This window comes from Perognathus longimembris, chromosome 23, assembly GCF_023159225.1.
Source record: "Perognathus longimembris pacificus isolate PPM17 chromosome 23, ASM2315922v1, whole genome shotgun sequence".
In the NCBI taxonomy this organism is placed as follows: domain Eukaryota; kingdom Metazoa; phylum Chordata; class Mammalia; order Rodentia; family Heteromyidae; genus Perognathus; species Perognathus longimembris.
The window spans coordinates 17780780-17796921 of NC_063183.1; the positions used below are offsets into that span (position 1 = coordinate 17780780).

Genomic DNA, 16142 nt, shown 5'->3' on the forward strand with positions numbered 1-16142 from the left:
GGAACTCTGTCTTTAGGACCTCACAACTTAGAAGGGACAAAGGAAATGGTGGACAGTTTGCAGGCTAGCCAAGGTATCCAAGTCCAGTACTGCATTCCACAACCCTTCTTCACACCCAAAACAGCAGGAAGAGCTGTGGCTCAAGTGGTAAAGAGCTAGCCTTAAGCCAAAAAAAAAAAAAAAAAAAGGCTCAGGGACAGGCCCTGAGTTCAGATCCCAGGATCAAATGTTGAATAGGAGAGGGAAAAACTGGGAGAGAGCAATGAAGGAGTAACGCAGTCCAAAAAGAAATGTACTCTTTACCTGACTTCTGCACCTGTAAACCTGTACATTACCTTTATAAAAAATAAATAAATAAAACTCAAGAGAAAAAGTCCACCAGGCCTTCCTCTAGCATCCCAGATGTGAGGTCATCTCAGCTTTTCCTCTAAACTCATAGAGGATAAGGCACACTGATGTTTGGCGTTCTGCAGCTCCAGACTCAGCTGGGCTCACAGAGGTGAGGGCAGAGCAGGGAATGGCGTACAGGACAGATGACTGAGAGGAGACCAGATGAATAAAGAGGCACTGTAGGAACCAGAAATAAATGTACTCACCATGAGTTGTTTCAAATCTGCTCTCTCCGCAGGGTTTTTTATTAAACTGAAAGGGAGGAAGATAATGTAAGAGCTACTGCCTGACACTGGGACCAGTTAAAATGTTTCCATGGTTGTCAGCTCCATGCTGTAGGCCCTGAGGGGTGCCTGAGCCTTCCTCATCTTCCAGGGTACCGTTCCCACAAGGAGTCAATGAATCCTTGCTGAATTCAACTACAGTCAAAAAGCCAATCCGTGTAGAACAAGTGCCCAACAGCGACAGCAACTAGACAGGAACCCTGGCATTCCAGCGAGTGCTAGGACAGCAGGCAGGGATTCACGCAAGGGAAGGCCAAGGGTGGTGGCCCCAGAAATGGGGTGGGGAGCCTGACCAGTTGAGGGCATGCCCTTCTCATAAACAAGGAGCAGACTTACCATTTATTCACAAAATCTTGAAATTCCAGACTGAATACTCCACTTGGCAGTTTTGGAGGAGGCTGCAAAAATATGTCAACAAGTGAGAAATGTGTGGCTGCCTACTCCAGCCCCTGTTCCCCCAACACCAGCCTTCATCCAGTCATACAGGGTAGCAACCACAGGTGGTCCAGCTGTGCTACGAACCTGCCAAGTGTTACTTCTTGACTGATCTCTGAACAAATCATTGTTCTCTGAGACACTGTATCTCTGAACCCTTCTGAATTCTGACAATACAATTCTAACAGTGGGGCTGGCAGGGCAATGTCACCAGCAATTACTGACAGCCACAGCTAGGGGGATGCTCAAGCCACCAGGCACAGCTCAGGCCTGCTGACACTTGCAGAAATAAGCAGGGGGGAAAATCCAATTTCTGCATCTTCAAGAGTCAAGACATTAATAAAACAATAGTAGAAGGTATGTCTAGGAGAATGCCACCTACTGTACTTTCCAGAAAAGCTGTGTCATGGTCTCAGAATACTGACCACAGATCTTGTTTGCCACTTGATCCTGTGGGCCACTGGCTATCAGGCTCTGGAGCCCCAGGTGCCAGGAGATCCAAGTGCACTTCCATAACTAGTGCTGTGAGCTACATGTAGTTTCCTTGGAAGAACTGGTTTCTAGACACAGCCACAGCACCTAGGATGTCACTGCCCTAATATGTAACTCCCAATCAACAGGTATTTCAAGATTAAGAATGAAACACAAGGGCTGGGAATATAGCCTAGTGGTAAACTGCTCGCCATGTATACATGAAGCCCTGGGTTTGACTCCCCAGCACCACATATATATATAGAAAAAGCCAGAAGTGGCACTGTGGCTCAAGTGGTAGAGTAGTTACCTTGAGCAAAAAGAAGCCAGGGACAGTGCTCAGGCCCTGAGTCCAAGCCCCAGAACTGGCAAAAAACAAAACAAAAAAAAGAAACACCCCACAAAAATGAAACAAGTTGGGCACAATGGCACACACCTATAGTCCAAGCATTTGGGGGCTTGTGACCAGAGGATCATTTGAACTCAAGAATTTGAGCACAGCCTAAGCAACATAGAGACAAACAAAACAATGCCACCACAAAAAGGAACATTGCATGCCCCACCAAAGAGTTCAGCCTAGCCCTCAGGCCCTGAAGGTCTAGTTTGATTTGAGATCAGCTAGCTACAACTCAGCCCTTTGGAACAGTGGCCCAGAGCAAGTCCACCCAGAAGACCCCCTAGTGCAGAGAGTCAAGACTGGACCAGCAGGGGCTGTGGGGAGCAGGAAATTAAGGCAGGGGGTGGGGTGGGGTGGGGGAAGACCTGGGCTACTTTGCATCCTGGATCCCAAGTTTCCTCCCTTCCATAAAAAGGTTGACATCAATCTGCCCCAGCTCAGCAGTGCTTGGAGAAGGTGAGTAGAAAAATAAGTGGAAAATGTAGAAAGAAGCAGTGTAAATGCACACTCACGTGGCTATTTTAAGTCAGGTGTGCTGCACACCTATAATCTCAGCACCCCAGAGGCGGAGGCCTGAAGACTGGGAGTCCTAGGCCAGCTTGACCTACAAAGGAAGAATTCCCCTAGGCTACAATGCAGGTCTCCCTGAAGGAGAGAAGTGGCTTTTTCCTGACTCCTGCCTGTGCTGCCTTCCTGAAATACTTAAGCAGCCAAGATCACAGCCTGCCCTTCTTTCCCTAGGCCCAAGGTGCTTAGGATTAGGCTCTACAGACAGTAGGAAGGTAAATAAAGGTCCCTAGCAGAGTGAACCATTTTTCACTGTAAAGTTCATGGTGGACATAGGGACCTATTTGAGCCTTTATGGGTATGATTTCAGAAAAATGGCAAGTACAAGTTATCCTTTTTTTCCCCTTTCCCTCCTTTCTCCTCTCCATCCCTTTCCTTTTTCTGTGCCAGTTGTGAGGCTGTGTCTTTTCACTCAAGGCTGGTGCTCTACTTCTTGAGATGTACCTCACAGATTTTGCTGGCTAATTCAAAGTAAGAAACTCACTGATTTTCCTGCTCAGGGTGGCTTTGAACTTTTCAGATCTCAGCCTTCTAAAGGTAGCTAAGATTACTGGCATGAACCACCAGTACCCAGCTTCTTGAAAACAAAAATAGGTTTCAAGATGCACCATATTCAGGGGCTGGGAATGTGGCTAAGCGGCATGCTTGCCTAGCATGCATGAAGCTGTGGGCTCGATTACTCAATACTAATCAGGAGGTGGTGCTGTGGCTCAAATGGTAGACTGCTAGCATTGAGCAAAAGAAGCTCAGGGACAGTGCCCAGGCCAGGCCCTGAGTTCAAGCCCCAAGATTGGATAAAAATAAAAAGATGCATTGCATTCAAACTTTGTTGAATGGAAAAAAAAAAAGTGTAACAGGTAACTCATTCTGACACCGTAACCAACACCCACATGCCTCCCAAACTTGCCACCCTTCAAACAGAAAGTTACTGGCTCGGGCGGGGGGGGGGGGGGGGGGGTGTTGGGGTGGTGGTGGTGGTGTGTGTGTGTGTGTGTCAGTACTGGGATTTGAACTAAGGCTTAGTCACTGTCCTTTAGTTGTTTGTTTGTTTTTAACTCAAGGTTATTTTGCTACCACTTGAGTCACAGTTCTCTACTTCTGGCTTTCTGTTGGTTAATCAGAGATTAGTTTCACAGACTTTCCGGTCCAGGCTGGCTTCAAACTGTAATCCTCAGATCTGTCTCCTGAGTAGCTAAGATTACAAGTGTGAGCCACCAGCACCCAGTGCAAGAAATTTTTAATCATAATTTGCCTCTTTCACACTATCTGTAATGAAACAATGTCCCTTACCTGTTTCTGCACTCCTTTTTTTTGGCCAGGTCTGGGGCTTGAACTCAGGGCCTGGGCTCTGTCCCTGAGCTTCTCTATGTTCAAGGCTAGAGCTCTACCACTTGAGCCACAGTACCATCTCCAGTTTTTTCTGTTTATGTGGTACTGAGGAATCAAACCCAGGGCTTCCTGCATGCTAGGCAAGCTCTCCACCACTAAGCCACATTCCCAGCCCTCTGCACTTTTTTTTCCCCCATAGTTTTTAACACACAAGCCGGAACCCTACACTAGTTCCCACATGCACTGATGGATTCCCTTTTCCCGCTTTGGTCTCTGCCCCGCCTCATTCTTGCTCCTAGCCCCAGCACTCAGCACACAGCAGGTGCACTAGCAAGCTTGGTGAGCAAAGGCACATGGAAGTTCTGGGGAAGGAGCTCCTGCAGTCTCTAAGCTAGCCACTCAATTGCAAAAGCATGATGCACACCTGAGCAGGCATCCTGGAGACCACACTGTGGGAACGACTCAAGTTTCCTGCTCAATTTGACCACTGACCTTTTTCTTGGGGGGAGGGGGGGCGTTGCTGTGGATCTTCCAGCCTTAGCCTCCAGAGTCACTGGGATTGCAGGGGGGCACCACCCTGCCTTTTTAGACAGGGTTTCAATACACAGCTCCTACAGGCTAGAATTCTCAGTCTTCCTGTCTCAGTACCCCAGGTGCTGGGATAGTGGATGAGCCACTACACTTGGCTTACAGGTTTCCCCTCTCTTCCCTATTCTCTCCTTTGCCTTCCTCTCTTTTCTTTCCTTCCTTCCTTCCTTCCCTTTGTGTCTTCCTTCCTTTTGCCAGTTCTAAGGCTTGAACTCAGAGGCTCTGTGCTCTCTCTCAGCTCTCTTGCTCACAGCTGGCACTCTACTGCTTGAACCATATGTTCAGCCAGGCTTTTTGCTAGTTGATTGGAGATGAGAGTCTCAGACTTTTCAGTTAGGACTGGCTTTGAATCAAAATCCTCAGAATTCAGCCTCCCGAGTAGCCAGGATTACAGGCGTAAAGCACTGACACCTGACTCATAAGAATTTTTTTTCAATAGTGACTATCGTTATTCTCGAATTGCTGAAGGCATTTTACATGTTTTACAGTATAAACAAATTGTGCCATGTATTTTGTTTATAAAGTGATGTGTAAGCATTTCAAGCATTATGTAATTCAATTTGTACAAAAGTAAAATTTCAAATAAAATTTTGGTTAGTAGAACTGATTATATGTACTGTCAAATCACAGGGTGTTTTTTGATTTTTGTTTTTTTGCGGGTCCCGGGGCTTGATCTGTCCCTGAGCCTCTCTGTACTCAAGGCTAGCACTCTACCACTTGAGCCACAGCACCACTTCTGGCTTTTTCTGTTTATGTGGTACTAAGGAATCGAACCCAAGGATTCATGCATGCTAGGCAAACACTCTATCACTAAGCCACATTCCCAGCCCCAGTAGACGTTTCCTTAAGAGGACCAAATAAATCCCAGGTTAAGGAAACATGGTAGTACTTACCTCATTGACTATGTAGTCCAACAACTCAAATATTGCCATAGGAGGTCGGCTGTCCATTCCATACGCTACAAATTTTAAAAAGGAACAAAAACACTTCTCAGGTCACTTTGTTAGCATGAAGCAAGGAATCACACATGAAGAATAAATAACCACAGAGAAGCTGAACACAAGACCAACCAGGATTAAAGCACTCAAGGTACAAATCAGGGCTCTGCCACATCCTAGGCTTGGGATGTAGAGGAAATCAGATGACCACTGAGAGAGTACTGTGTTTTGTTAAGTAGAGGTAAATGGTGATTCCCTCTGCCCATCTCCCTTCCTTGTACTGAAAAGAGGAACTGAGGTAACGAAGGACTCAGGTGGTATATGTAAGGGATTGAGCCCAGAGCATCATGCCTTTGAGGCAAGTGCTCTACCACTGAGCTTCCTCCCAACGGCAGAACTTAGTTTTCAATCTCTGCACTTTTCTACCCCAGAGTCAAGGACAGCCCTCCCATGGTCCACTACCAGCCAGTACCACTGCTGCTCTCACATGCGCCCGTGTGGCCTTCATCAGCAACAAGACCAGCTCTCCCTGGACACAGGGGAACTTCACAGTAGAACTCCATACAAAGAAGATGGCTGGGCCAGAATGCTCCCTGACAACCCAGTTACCTTACAGTATCCACACACAGAGAGGCAGGCAGGGCTGCAGAGGGCCATGGTCTTGGTAGTCAGGTGGAAAAGTTAAGTGCTCTATGCCTCAGTCACCTCATCTTTAGAAGAGCGCCAATTTTATTTTAGTAGGTTGTGTGACTTGAACTCTAGGCCTGGGCATTGTCTCTGAGCTCATTAGCTCAAGGCGAGCACTCTACCATTTGAGCCACAGCTCCTCTCCTGGCTTTTTGGTAATTGGAGATAAGATCCTCATGAACTTTCCTCATCATGGATGTTTGAACTGTGATCTTTACATCTCAGCCTCTTGAGTAGCTAAAATTACAGGGATGAGTCACCAACGCCAAGTCTAGGGTTCTACCAGTTGAGCCACAGCTCCATTTCTAGCATTTTTTTTTTTTTTTGGCCCGTCTTGCAGCTTGCACTCAGGGCCTGGGCACTGTCCCTAAACTTCTTTGCTCAAGGCTAGCACTCTACCATTTGAGCCATAGTGCCATTTTCAGCTTTTTTGTTTACGTAGTACTGAGGAACTGAGCTCAGGGCTTCGTGCATGCAAAGCAAGCACTCTTACCACTATGCACATTCCCAGCCTCCACTTCCAGCTTTTTGGTAGTTTATTGGAGATAGGAATCTTGCAAACTTTCCTGCCTGGGCTGACTTCAAACTCTGGTCCTCAGATTTCAGCCTCCTGAGTAGCTAGGATTACAGGTATGTGGTACCAGTGCCCAGGTAAAATGTGTCTTTCACCTCAATTAAAAAAAAAAATCATAGCTGGCGCTGGTGGCTCATGCCTATAATCCAGCTATTCAAGAGCTGATATCTGAGGATCAGGGTTAGAAACCTCACTGGGCAGTTAAGTCTGTGAGACTCTTGTCTCCAATTAACCAGAAGTGTTGCTGTGGCTCAAAGTGGTAGAGTGCTAACCTTGTTCAAAATAAAAGCTCAGGGACAGTGCCCAGGCACTGAGTTCAAGCCCCTCAGCCAACAAAGCTATCAACCCAAAAACATGACTTAAAAAAATGATGAATATGAAGGGCAATCACAGCCCCTACAAGTCAGGAGGCACTCAAGGAATGGGGGACATTGGTGGTGATAACAGCACTTCCCCCACTACCCTCACGCCCCTGCTCACTCCTAGCAGAAGTGGGAGGGACCTGGCACCCAGAGACAGAAAGAATGTCAGAAACCCTGGTAGGAAGAGCCCCCCCCCCCAGTGTGCACTCACAGCTGAGGGGCCTCCCTGGGGTCCTTGGCCTCGGTGGGGTCTCATCTGTGTCTCCCTCCACCTGGCACCCAAACATCAGCTCCAGCTCCTTGGCATCTGGAGGAGGGATGGGATACCTCCCGACAGCCATTTCCACCAGAGACAGTCCCATGCTCCAGATGTCCGACTGCACGGAGTAGTGAGTCCCCTGCAGTCTCTCTGGCTACAAGGGAAACAGACACAGACACAGTTATAGGTTCTTGCGTGGGTCATCTTCGGTTCTTTGTCTGGGCAGCTCACATCTCGCCTCCCATTTGCCCCCAAATGCCATGTTTACCAAGATAAGCTTAGCCCTGTGTTTTTGCCCTCATCGCTGCTCTACCCCTCACCCCTATGCCCTACCCTGAACTGACAGCATCTAAATGGCTAGGCTTTGCCTGCCACTTCAGGCTGCAGTTCTTGGCTTTGCCTGGCCTGGCCCCTGACCCCTGGCCTGCACATGCAGGGCAGCCTGGCTTGGGCCCATCACGAGAGGCTCATCTTGTCACGTGAGTCTGAAATATGAGGTGGTAAGGTGGGTGAAGATGAGGTCATACAGTGGGAAGGAAGGAGCTGGGATCTAAAGACTCAGAGAACGAGTCCCCACAGAGACTTCCAAAGTTATAGACTCCTGAGCCTCGTGGATAAAATGGGGCTGCTGCTGACGGTAAGAATGTCAATAGTGACATAACAAAACACCCAACCATGTACTAGTGTTAGTGAAGGGGTCAAATCAAAAGAAAAACATGTTGCACAGTGCTACACAGAGATGAACTGATGAGTCAGAGAACAAAAGCTTATATGGCACTTGGGTAGTTATACAAAAGCACTATTTTTACTGAACATTATTTCAAGGAGCACATGTATGCAAGAATCTTTTTTTTTTTTTTTTAATCTTCAAGCCAGGAACCACTCGCTAGCTTACACCTGTAATCCTAGTTACTCAGAAGGCTGAGATTTGAGGATCGTGGTTCAAAGCCAGCCTGGGCAGAAAAGTCCCTGTTTTTTGTCAGTCATGGGGCTTGAATTCAGGGCCTGGGTACAGTTCCCAAGATTTATTGCTCAAGGTTAGCGTTCTACCACCTGAGCCATAGCACCACTGCCAGTTTTCTGGGCGTTAAGTCTCACAGACTTTGCTGCCTACATCAGATCTCAGCCTCCAGAGTAGCTAGGATTACAGCTGCTTGAGTCACCAGCACTGGCTTCCATGAGACTCTTATCTCCAATAAACTACTCAGAAAAAGCCACAATTGGTGCTGTGGCTCAAGTGGTAGAATGCTAGCCTTGAGTACAAATAAGTTCAGGAACAGTGCCCAGGCCCTGAGTTCAAGCCCCAGAATGGGGGGGGGGGGGGGGATCTTTATTCTGACCATGGTACATTGATTTAGACTTCAAATTCTCTCATAGGATTTTTCACTAACTCTTAACTCTGCACTATTTTGAAACTGACCACATAACCATAAAAACCCAACCACTAAACTTTGGATCAGCAAGTCACAGAGCTGCTTATTGATGTGGAACTTGAGCGGCCAGCAGCTCAGTTGTTAGTCATCTAAGGAAGAAGGAGGGAGGGATAGCAAGGAAGGAGAGGGGAGAGTCCTCCCACTGGAGTGAATGAGGATATGTGCATGAGCCCCTGTACAGGGGCCGGGGGGCTAGCTTCCTATCCTGGCTCAGCAAAGTCATACAGGGAGGTCACAGCCTCTGAGGATCTAGCTTCCCTCCCTCTGAAATGGGCACAACTGCAGGGATCAAATAAGGACACCTGAGGACAGCCTTCAAGCCTGTCCCAAAACATGAGCCTGCACCTGTGTGAAGACCAGCAGTCAATTTAGCCTCTTTTATTGTCCCACTGCCATACTCCCCATGCCCCCTCCTCCCATTCTTCTACTCCCACTCAACAAAATGTCTGTGTACCTACCTGTTCTGTCAACCCTACATCACCCACTCACCAGGCATTCCCTCAACCCCTCCATGTGCCAGACTTCAGGCCAGTCCCCAAGGAGACTCCTACAGCCCTGGGTCTGCCCCCAAACAGCTCCGTGTGGGGAGGGAAAAGACCAGAATACTGCTGTGGCATGGGCCGGGGGGCGGCTAAGCCAGTGGCACTCTGGTGGCAGGGGAGCCAGCAGAGCCGGGAACGAGAGGGAAGTTCCTCCAGATGGGGACCAGGTATGCTGCAGTCAGGACTAGGTGGGAGACATGCTGGGAGGAAGGAGAAAGAAACAACTCCACACAGGAGATAGGGGCCGCGGGGGGTGTGAAAGGGCAGTGAGAAGGGACTGGGGGCTAAAGTGGAATTTCCGGCTGGGTGCCAGTGGCTCCTACCTGTACGTTTTAGCTACTCAGGAGGCTGAGGTCTGAGGATGAAGGTTTGAAGCCAGCCTAAGCAGGAAAGTCCAGGAGACTTACCTCCAATTAACCAGCAACAAGCCAGAAGTAGAGCTCTGGCTCAAGTGGTAAAGCACCAGCCTTGAGCAAAAAATCTAAGGGATAATGCCCGGGCAGAGAGTAGTTTGGGGGCATGTCTGGGAACATGGAGCTTGTGGGTCTGAAGGCAGTAAGGAAAAGCTGTCCAGAAGGTAGGAGGAACAAGACTCTTCAGAATGGCAGCCAAGCTTTGGAACTGGGCTAGTGCTATCTCTTCAGTGAGTTTGGAACCAGTGTGCACTCAGGCCAATGAGAGGCCAAGGCTTTCCCCCCATCTGATTTGGACTCTTCAGGAAGGCCACTGTGCTTATCCCTCATTTCCTGATGACCCCTACTCATCACCCAGCCCAACATTTGGCTCCTGCCCCTGCCCCACCCGAAAGCAGGAAGAATGGAGCCTGTTGTTCATACCGACATATAGGACCTTGTGCCCACGAAGGAGTTGGCCATGGAGTCAATGAGCTGCCCACTGACCCCAAAGTCACAGAGCTTGATCTCCCCACGGGAATTGACCAGGATGTTAGAGGGCTTGACATCTGCAGGAAAGAGAAACAGAAAATGAGGGACTTGGGCAGGCTGGAGAGGGGAGCACCAACCTAGTACCCTACCCTCCACTAGATGCAGCAAACACTGGCCAAGGCCACATGCCCTCCCTTGCTCAGCCTCTGAGGGTGGAGGCGATGACCAGCTACCAGGGAAGCAGATTAACCAGCCAATCGTTTTCAACACTGAGGATGCAGACTCAGCCAGACAACCCACCGGAAGGCGTGATCCTAACCAGTCAAGATTTCCCTGTCTATTGTTTCACGTACCCCAGCAAGCCAGTGCATCACAGAGGGAGAAAAGTGAGGTGGCAGATCAAAGATGGGCAAATGGCAGGAATTCCTACCATCTATCGTTGCATCAAGATCAGAGCACAGGGAAGAGCTCACTCTCGATTTTCTTTCATTGAACTCACGCACACAGCCCCTTACTAGAACCTGCAAGCTGCTGCTCCTGGGGGTCAGGGCAGTGCCCTAATCCCAGAACCATGATCCCCACGATCATCCTCATCCAGTTTCTATATCTAATATCAGGCCATAGGCCCTTTGAGCCTCCACGAGTTTTTGCTCCTGCCCTCTCCTCTGCTGCACAGCTATCTGAAGAGTCAACAGCTAGATGGAAAACCAGGCTGGTTCTTGGCGGGGCCCTTGGACCAGGACTTGGTAAGCACACCAGCAAGCAAGGAGGCTCACTCAAGGAGAGGCGAGAACCTGAGCCAGAACATCTATAGGACATCTAAAAGAGCTGAAACATGAAAGCTACTCACAATTCCTGTTTACCATAGTCACTATTAATGTTTTATTATTTTCCCATCAATCCTCCTTCATATGAACACATTTATTTATTCAAAAATAGATTCCAGGGACTGGGAATATGGCCTAATGGCAAGAGTGCTTTCCTCCTATACATGAAGCCCTAGGTTCAATTCCCCAGCACCACATATATAGAAAACGGCCAGAAGTGGCACTGTGGCTCTAGTGGTAGAGTGCTAGCCTTGAGCAAAAAGAAGCCAGGATGGCCTCCTTGATATATGACTGTTGGGGGGTGCGGGGGGGAACAGTAGAGACCAGGTCTGCAAAACAACAAACTTCTTTCCAAATGGTATTTCCACAGGTTTGGGTCAGCGACCTTACATTATGTATCTAAAACCAAACAACTACTAAACATAAAAAGGTCTAGAACAGACCTATCAGTGGCTCACTATAGCTCAACAGCTATGTATGCATGATCATATAAGACGAGGATAAGCAAAAACAACTCCAAGAGAAGGACACAGGAGGATTCTATTGTTGATGTTACATTTAAAGTTCTAGGTGAATTCCCTTTGGTGTACCCTACGTGGTTACTGTATATGATTTTGGTACACTGGATATTGTATATATGCCTATCTGATCTAGGGAAGGGAATGAAAAACGAGGGTGTAAGATATCACAACACTGCCTTATTATGTAGCTGTACCCCTTTTGTACAACACCTTGTCAACAAAATTTAATTAATTAAAAAAAAAAAGGGTCTGGGGATATGGCCTAGTGGCAAGAGCGCTTGCCTTGTATACTTGAAGCCCTGGGTTCGATTCCCCAGCACCACATATACAGAAAACGGCCAGAAGTGGCGCTGTGGCTCAAGTGGCAGAGTGCTAGTCTTGAGCAAAGAGAAGCCAGGGACAGTGCTCAGGCCCTGAGTCCAAGGCTCAGAACAAAAAAAAAAAAAAAAAAAAAAAAGATTCCAGATGAGCACCAGAGGCCCACACCTGTAATCTTAGCTACTGGAATGCTGAGATATGAGGATCCCAGTTCAAGCCAGTCTGGGCAGGAGAGTCCGTGAAACTCTTATCTCCAATTAACTACCAGAAAACTGGAGTGGGGCTGGGAATATGGCCTAGTGGCAAGAGTGCTTGCCTCGTATACATGAAGCTCTAGGTTCGATTCCTCAGCACCACCAATATAGAAAAGGCCAGAAGTGGCGCTGTGGCTCAAGTGGTAGAGTGCTAGCTTTGAGCAAAAAGAAGCCAGGGACAGTGCTCAGGCCCTGAGTTCAAGCCCCAAGACTGGCAAAAACAAAAAGAAAAAGAAAGCGAAGTGAAGCTATGGCTTAAGTGGTAGAGCACCAGCCTTGAGCAAAAAAGCTGGCACAAATAAATATAAATAAATAAAAGGAAAATAAAATAAAAAGCCAACTGATGATAAATCCCAACAACAAAAAAGCCAGAGTAGGGATGGGAAGGAAAAACTGAGAAAGAGCAAGGTCAAGGGTAACACTGTCCAAAAAGAAATGTACTCTTTACTTGACTCATGTAACTGTAACCCCTCTGTACATCACCTTTTTTTTTTTTTTTTGGCCAGTCCTGGGCCTTGAACTCAGGGCCTGAGCACTGTCCCTGGCTTCATTTTGCTCAAGGCTAGCACTCTTGCCACTAGGCCATATTCCCAGCCCCATCATCTTTATAGTAACATGAAAAAAGAAAATAGAAAATAGGGGGCTGGGAGTAGGGCTTAGCAGTAGAGTGCTCACCTCGTATGCATAAAGCCCTGGGTTCGATTCCTCAGCACCACATATATAGAAAAGGCCGGAAGTGGCATTGTGGCTCAAGTGGTGGAGTGCTAGCCTTGAGCAAAAGGAAGCCAGAGACAGTGCTCAGGCCTTGAGTCCAAATCCCAGGACGCAAAAAAGAAAAAGAAAGAAAATAGAAGAAAGCACTGGCTACAGGCAGTGCATAGGAGGCCTGTGCACAAGTCCTGGCCCTGCCACATGCTCTGATGCAACCTTGAACACACCACTCCATTTCTCTGGGCTGTGGTGTGCCCATAGGACACAGGCTAGGGCTAAGCCAATGGAGTGTGGCATTCACAAGGCATGCTGCATGAATGATACAAAGAACAAGGTCCTCGAGGTCGCCCTCCAGAGTCAGCAGTCTGGGGGGAGGCTCTCCCTCTGAGCAGGGGCCTCCCTTGCTGGATGCCTGCTCCTCTCCTCTGGGGGCTGAGGCTGCTGCTTCCTGCTGTACTGCCTCAGGCTGTCTGGGGTCTGATTGCTATTCACATGGCAAGCACGCCGCCTTGCTGGAGCTTACATAACGCTGTTCTCCAGCTCCAGATTCCCTCACCCACCAAAGGACAGCTTTGCCTGGGAGTACACAGAGATCTGTGGGCTTGGAGAAAGCGGAACAGCCTGAGGGACCACTCAGGTACTGGGAGCCTGATGCACTGCACCAACCCCTTCCCCAGTGACCTGCAGGGCCTGGCAAGGAGATCCTGCACTTAATCACTAGTGGAGCTGGTGGCCAGAAATTCTCTCCATCCCGTCTCACCCTCAAAAACCCACCATATCCAAGCCTGGTGCCAGTGGCTCACACTTAGCTACTCAGGAGGCTGAGGATCAAGGTTCAAAGCCAGCCCAGACAGGGATGTGTGTGTGAAACTTTTTTTTTTTTTTGGCCAATCCTGGGGCTTGAACTCAGGACCTGAGCACTGTCCCTGGCTTCTTTTTGCTCAAGGCTAGCACGCTACCTACTGAGCCATAGCACCACTTCCAGCTTTTTCTGTTTATATGATACTGAGGAATCAAACCCAGGGCTTCATGAACGCTAGGCAAGCATTCTACCACTAGGCCACATTCCCAGCCAAGACTATCTCCAATAAAACTACCACAAAGCTCACGCGGTAAGGTGCTAGGTAGCCTTGAACAAAAAAAGCTGAGGGACAGTACCCAGGCCCCAAGTTCAAGCCCTATGACTGGTTCGTGTCACACACACACACACACACACACACACACACACACACACACACACACACACTCTCTCTCTCTCTCTCTCTCTCTCAAACTTCTAGCAAAGACAACCATCTCCTGCTCACCATCAGCACCTGAGCTAGCTAGAGGTCAACTACTCCTACACTCATTGTTCCAGTCTCAGGGCAACCAGAGCAGGAAGGCCCGGCACAGAGCCACTACTAGTCCTGTCTCCTCCAGAACTCCCCCAAACCCTCTATGTTCCTTCCTCACCCCTTCAAGTCATCCCCAAGGTGTCTCCCCATCCAGTTCAGGTTGGCGGGCCTCTAACCACCCCAGAGCTAGTCTGGCCTCCTCACCTTATCTCATGCTAGCTAGGCCATGCCTCTGAAATGCCCTCTCCCTTCCTCCACTTCTAGTGTCTTCTTCTGGGCCCCACTTCCAGCATGCACTACGATCTGGCTCCTGGAGTCCAAGGAGACTTATCTGGCCTTTTTCCCATACTGTCCTGGCAGAACTTTGGAAAGTGGGTCACATGCCAGGCCTTGGCCATCTTTATGTCCTAAGGACTCTCCCAGTTCACACATTCTGATCCTTCTAGATCAAGAGCAAGGCTGCGTGCTGGAGAAGGCATCCAGTCCTGTAGGTATCCTGGCTGACAAGCTTCCCTGGGAGCTATAAGATATGATGCCCGATGAGCCAAACCACCTATTCTCTGTACCAACCCAAAGGCTTCCACAGCAGGGAACAAGGAGAGGGGCTGGATGTCCCTCAGTGACAGAGTACTTATCTAGCATGTGTTTAAAAAAGGGGGGGGGGGCTGGGGATATGGCCTAGTGGCAAGAGAGCTTGCCTCATATACATGAGGCCCTGGGTTCGATTCCCCAGCACCACATATACAGAAAACGGCCAGAAGTGGCGCTGCGGCTCAAGTGGCAGAGTGCTAGCCTTGAGCAAAAAGAAGCCAGGGACCGTGTTCAGGCCCTGAGTCCAAGGCCCAGGACTGGCCAAAAAAAAAAAGGGGGGGGGGTCACCAGTGACTCATATCTGTAATCCTAGCTGCTCAGGAGGCTGAGATCTGATGATCATGGTTTTAAGCCAGCCCAGGTGGAAAGACTCTGAGACTACCTCCAATTAACTACCAAAAACCAACTGGAAGTGGAGTTGTGGCTCAAGTGGTAGAATGCTAGCTTTGAACAAAAAAAGCTCAGGGACAGAACCCAGGCCCTAAGTTCAAGCCCCAGGTACACACGTACACGTACACACACACGTACACACACGTACACAAGTACACACACACACACACACCAATAAAAAGCCCAAGAACAAAGAAATGCAATAAAAAACTAAACATAGAAAAGTATTTTTTCCTCTGGTATTTTCTGCCCCAGAAATAACCACAGTTCCATCTTATAAATTTTTCCAAGAGCATTTACTTTGAAGTTAACATGTGCACATTTTTCTACTCTCCTAAAACAAGAAGTTTGGATAAAATAATTCAGAGGGCTGTTTATTCCCCCCAAATACTTCTATAAGTACCTTCCCTGCCCAATGAGCCAACAGTCCCAGCCCCTGTCCTCAAGGCTGTCTCCATCAGGAGAGATGGAACTTAACAAATAACAAGAACATGTGCACACATGTGACAGTGAGAACACAAAGGAGGTGTGTGTCAGTCCTTCCACAGATCCAGGCCAGCGCTGCTCTCCTGATGGCAGCACACATGCCTGACAAGGCCAGCAGGTAGAGACCAAAGAGCACAGCGGTTCCAAGGGTTCCCTCTATGTCTGGGTACATTCATCTTGTTTAGGTTAGTTTGTTTTGTTTTCATCTTGGGGCTTGAATTTAGGGCCTAGAGCACTGTCTCTGAGATTTTTTTTTTTCTCAAGTCTAGGACCTACCTCTTGAGCCAAAGCTCCACTTCCAGCTTTTTGGTGATTAACTACAGACAAGAGTTTCACAAACTTGCCACTCAGGCTGGCTTCAAACTGTGATCTTTAGATCTCAGTCTCCTGAGTAGCAGGATTACAAGCATGAGCCACTGGTGCCTGGCTCATTTTGTTGAGATTCCAAGAAGCTGCACCCAGCTGAGCAGAGTGGCACAAACTTCTAATCCAAGCACTATAGGAAGGCTAAGTAAAAAACCATGAGTTTGAGACCAGCCAGGGCCTCAAAAACATAAAGAAAAAAAATAT

General features: G+C 48.4%; 1 protein-coding gene across 1 annotated transcript in view; it reads right to left on the minus strand.

The window, feature by feature from the left end:
- The window catches only part of Map2k1 (mitogen-activated protein kinase kinase 1), a 67979-nt gene that overhangs the window by 1153 nt on the left and 50684 nt on the right, over window positions 1-16142 (minus strand). Inside the window, exons 6-10 of the mRNA XM_048331889.1 lie at window positions 10093-10217; window positions 7234-7435; window positions 5355-5419; window positions 1011-1072; window positions 597-642 (exon numbers count right to left, since the gene is read on the minus strand). Of these exons, the coding sequence (XP_048187846.1) occupies window positions 597-642; window positions 1011-1072; window positions 5355-5419; window positions 7234-7435; window positions 10093-10217 (500 nt within the window). The remainder of the gene's footprint in view (window positions 1-596; window positions 643-1010; window positions 1073-5354; window positions 5420-7233; window positions 7436-10092; window positions 10218-16142) is intronic.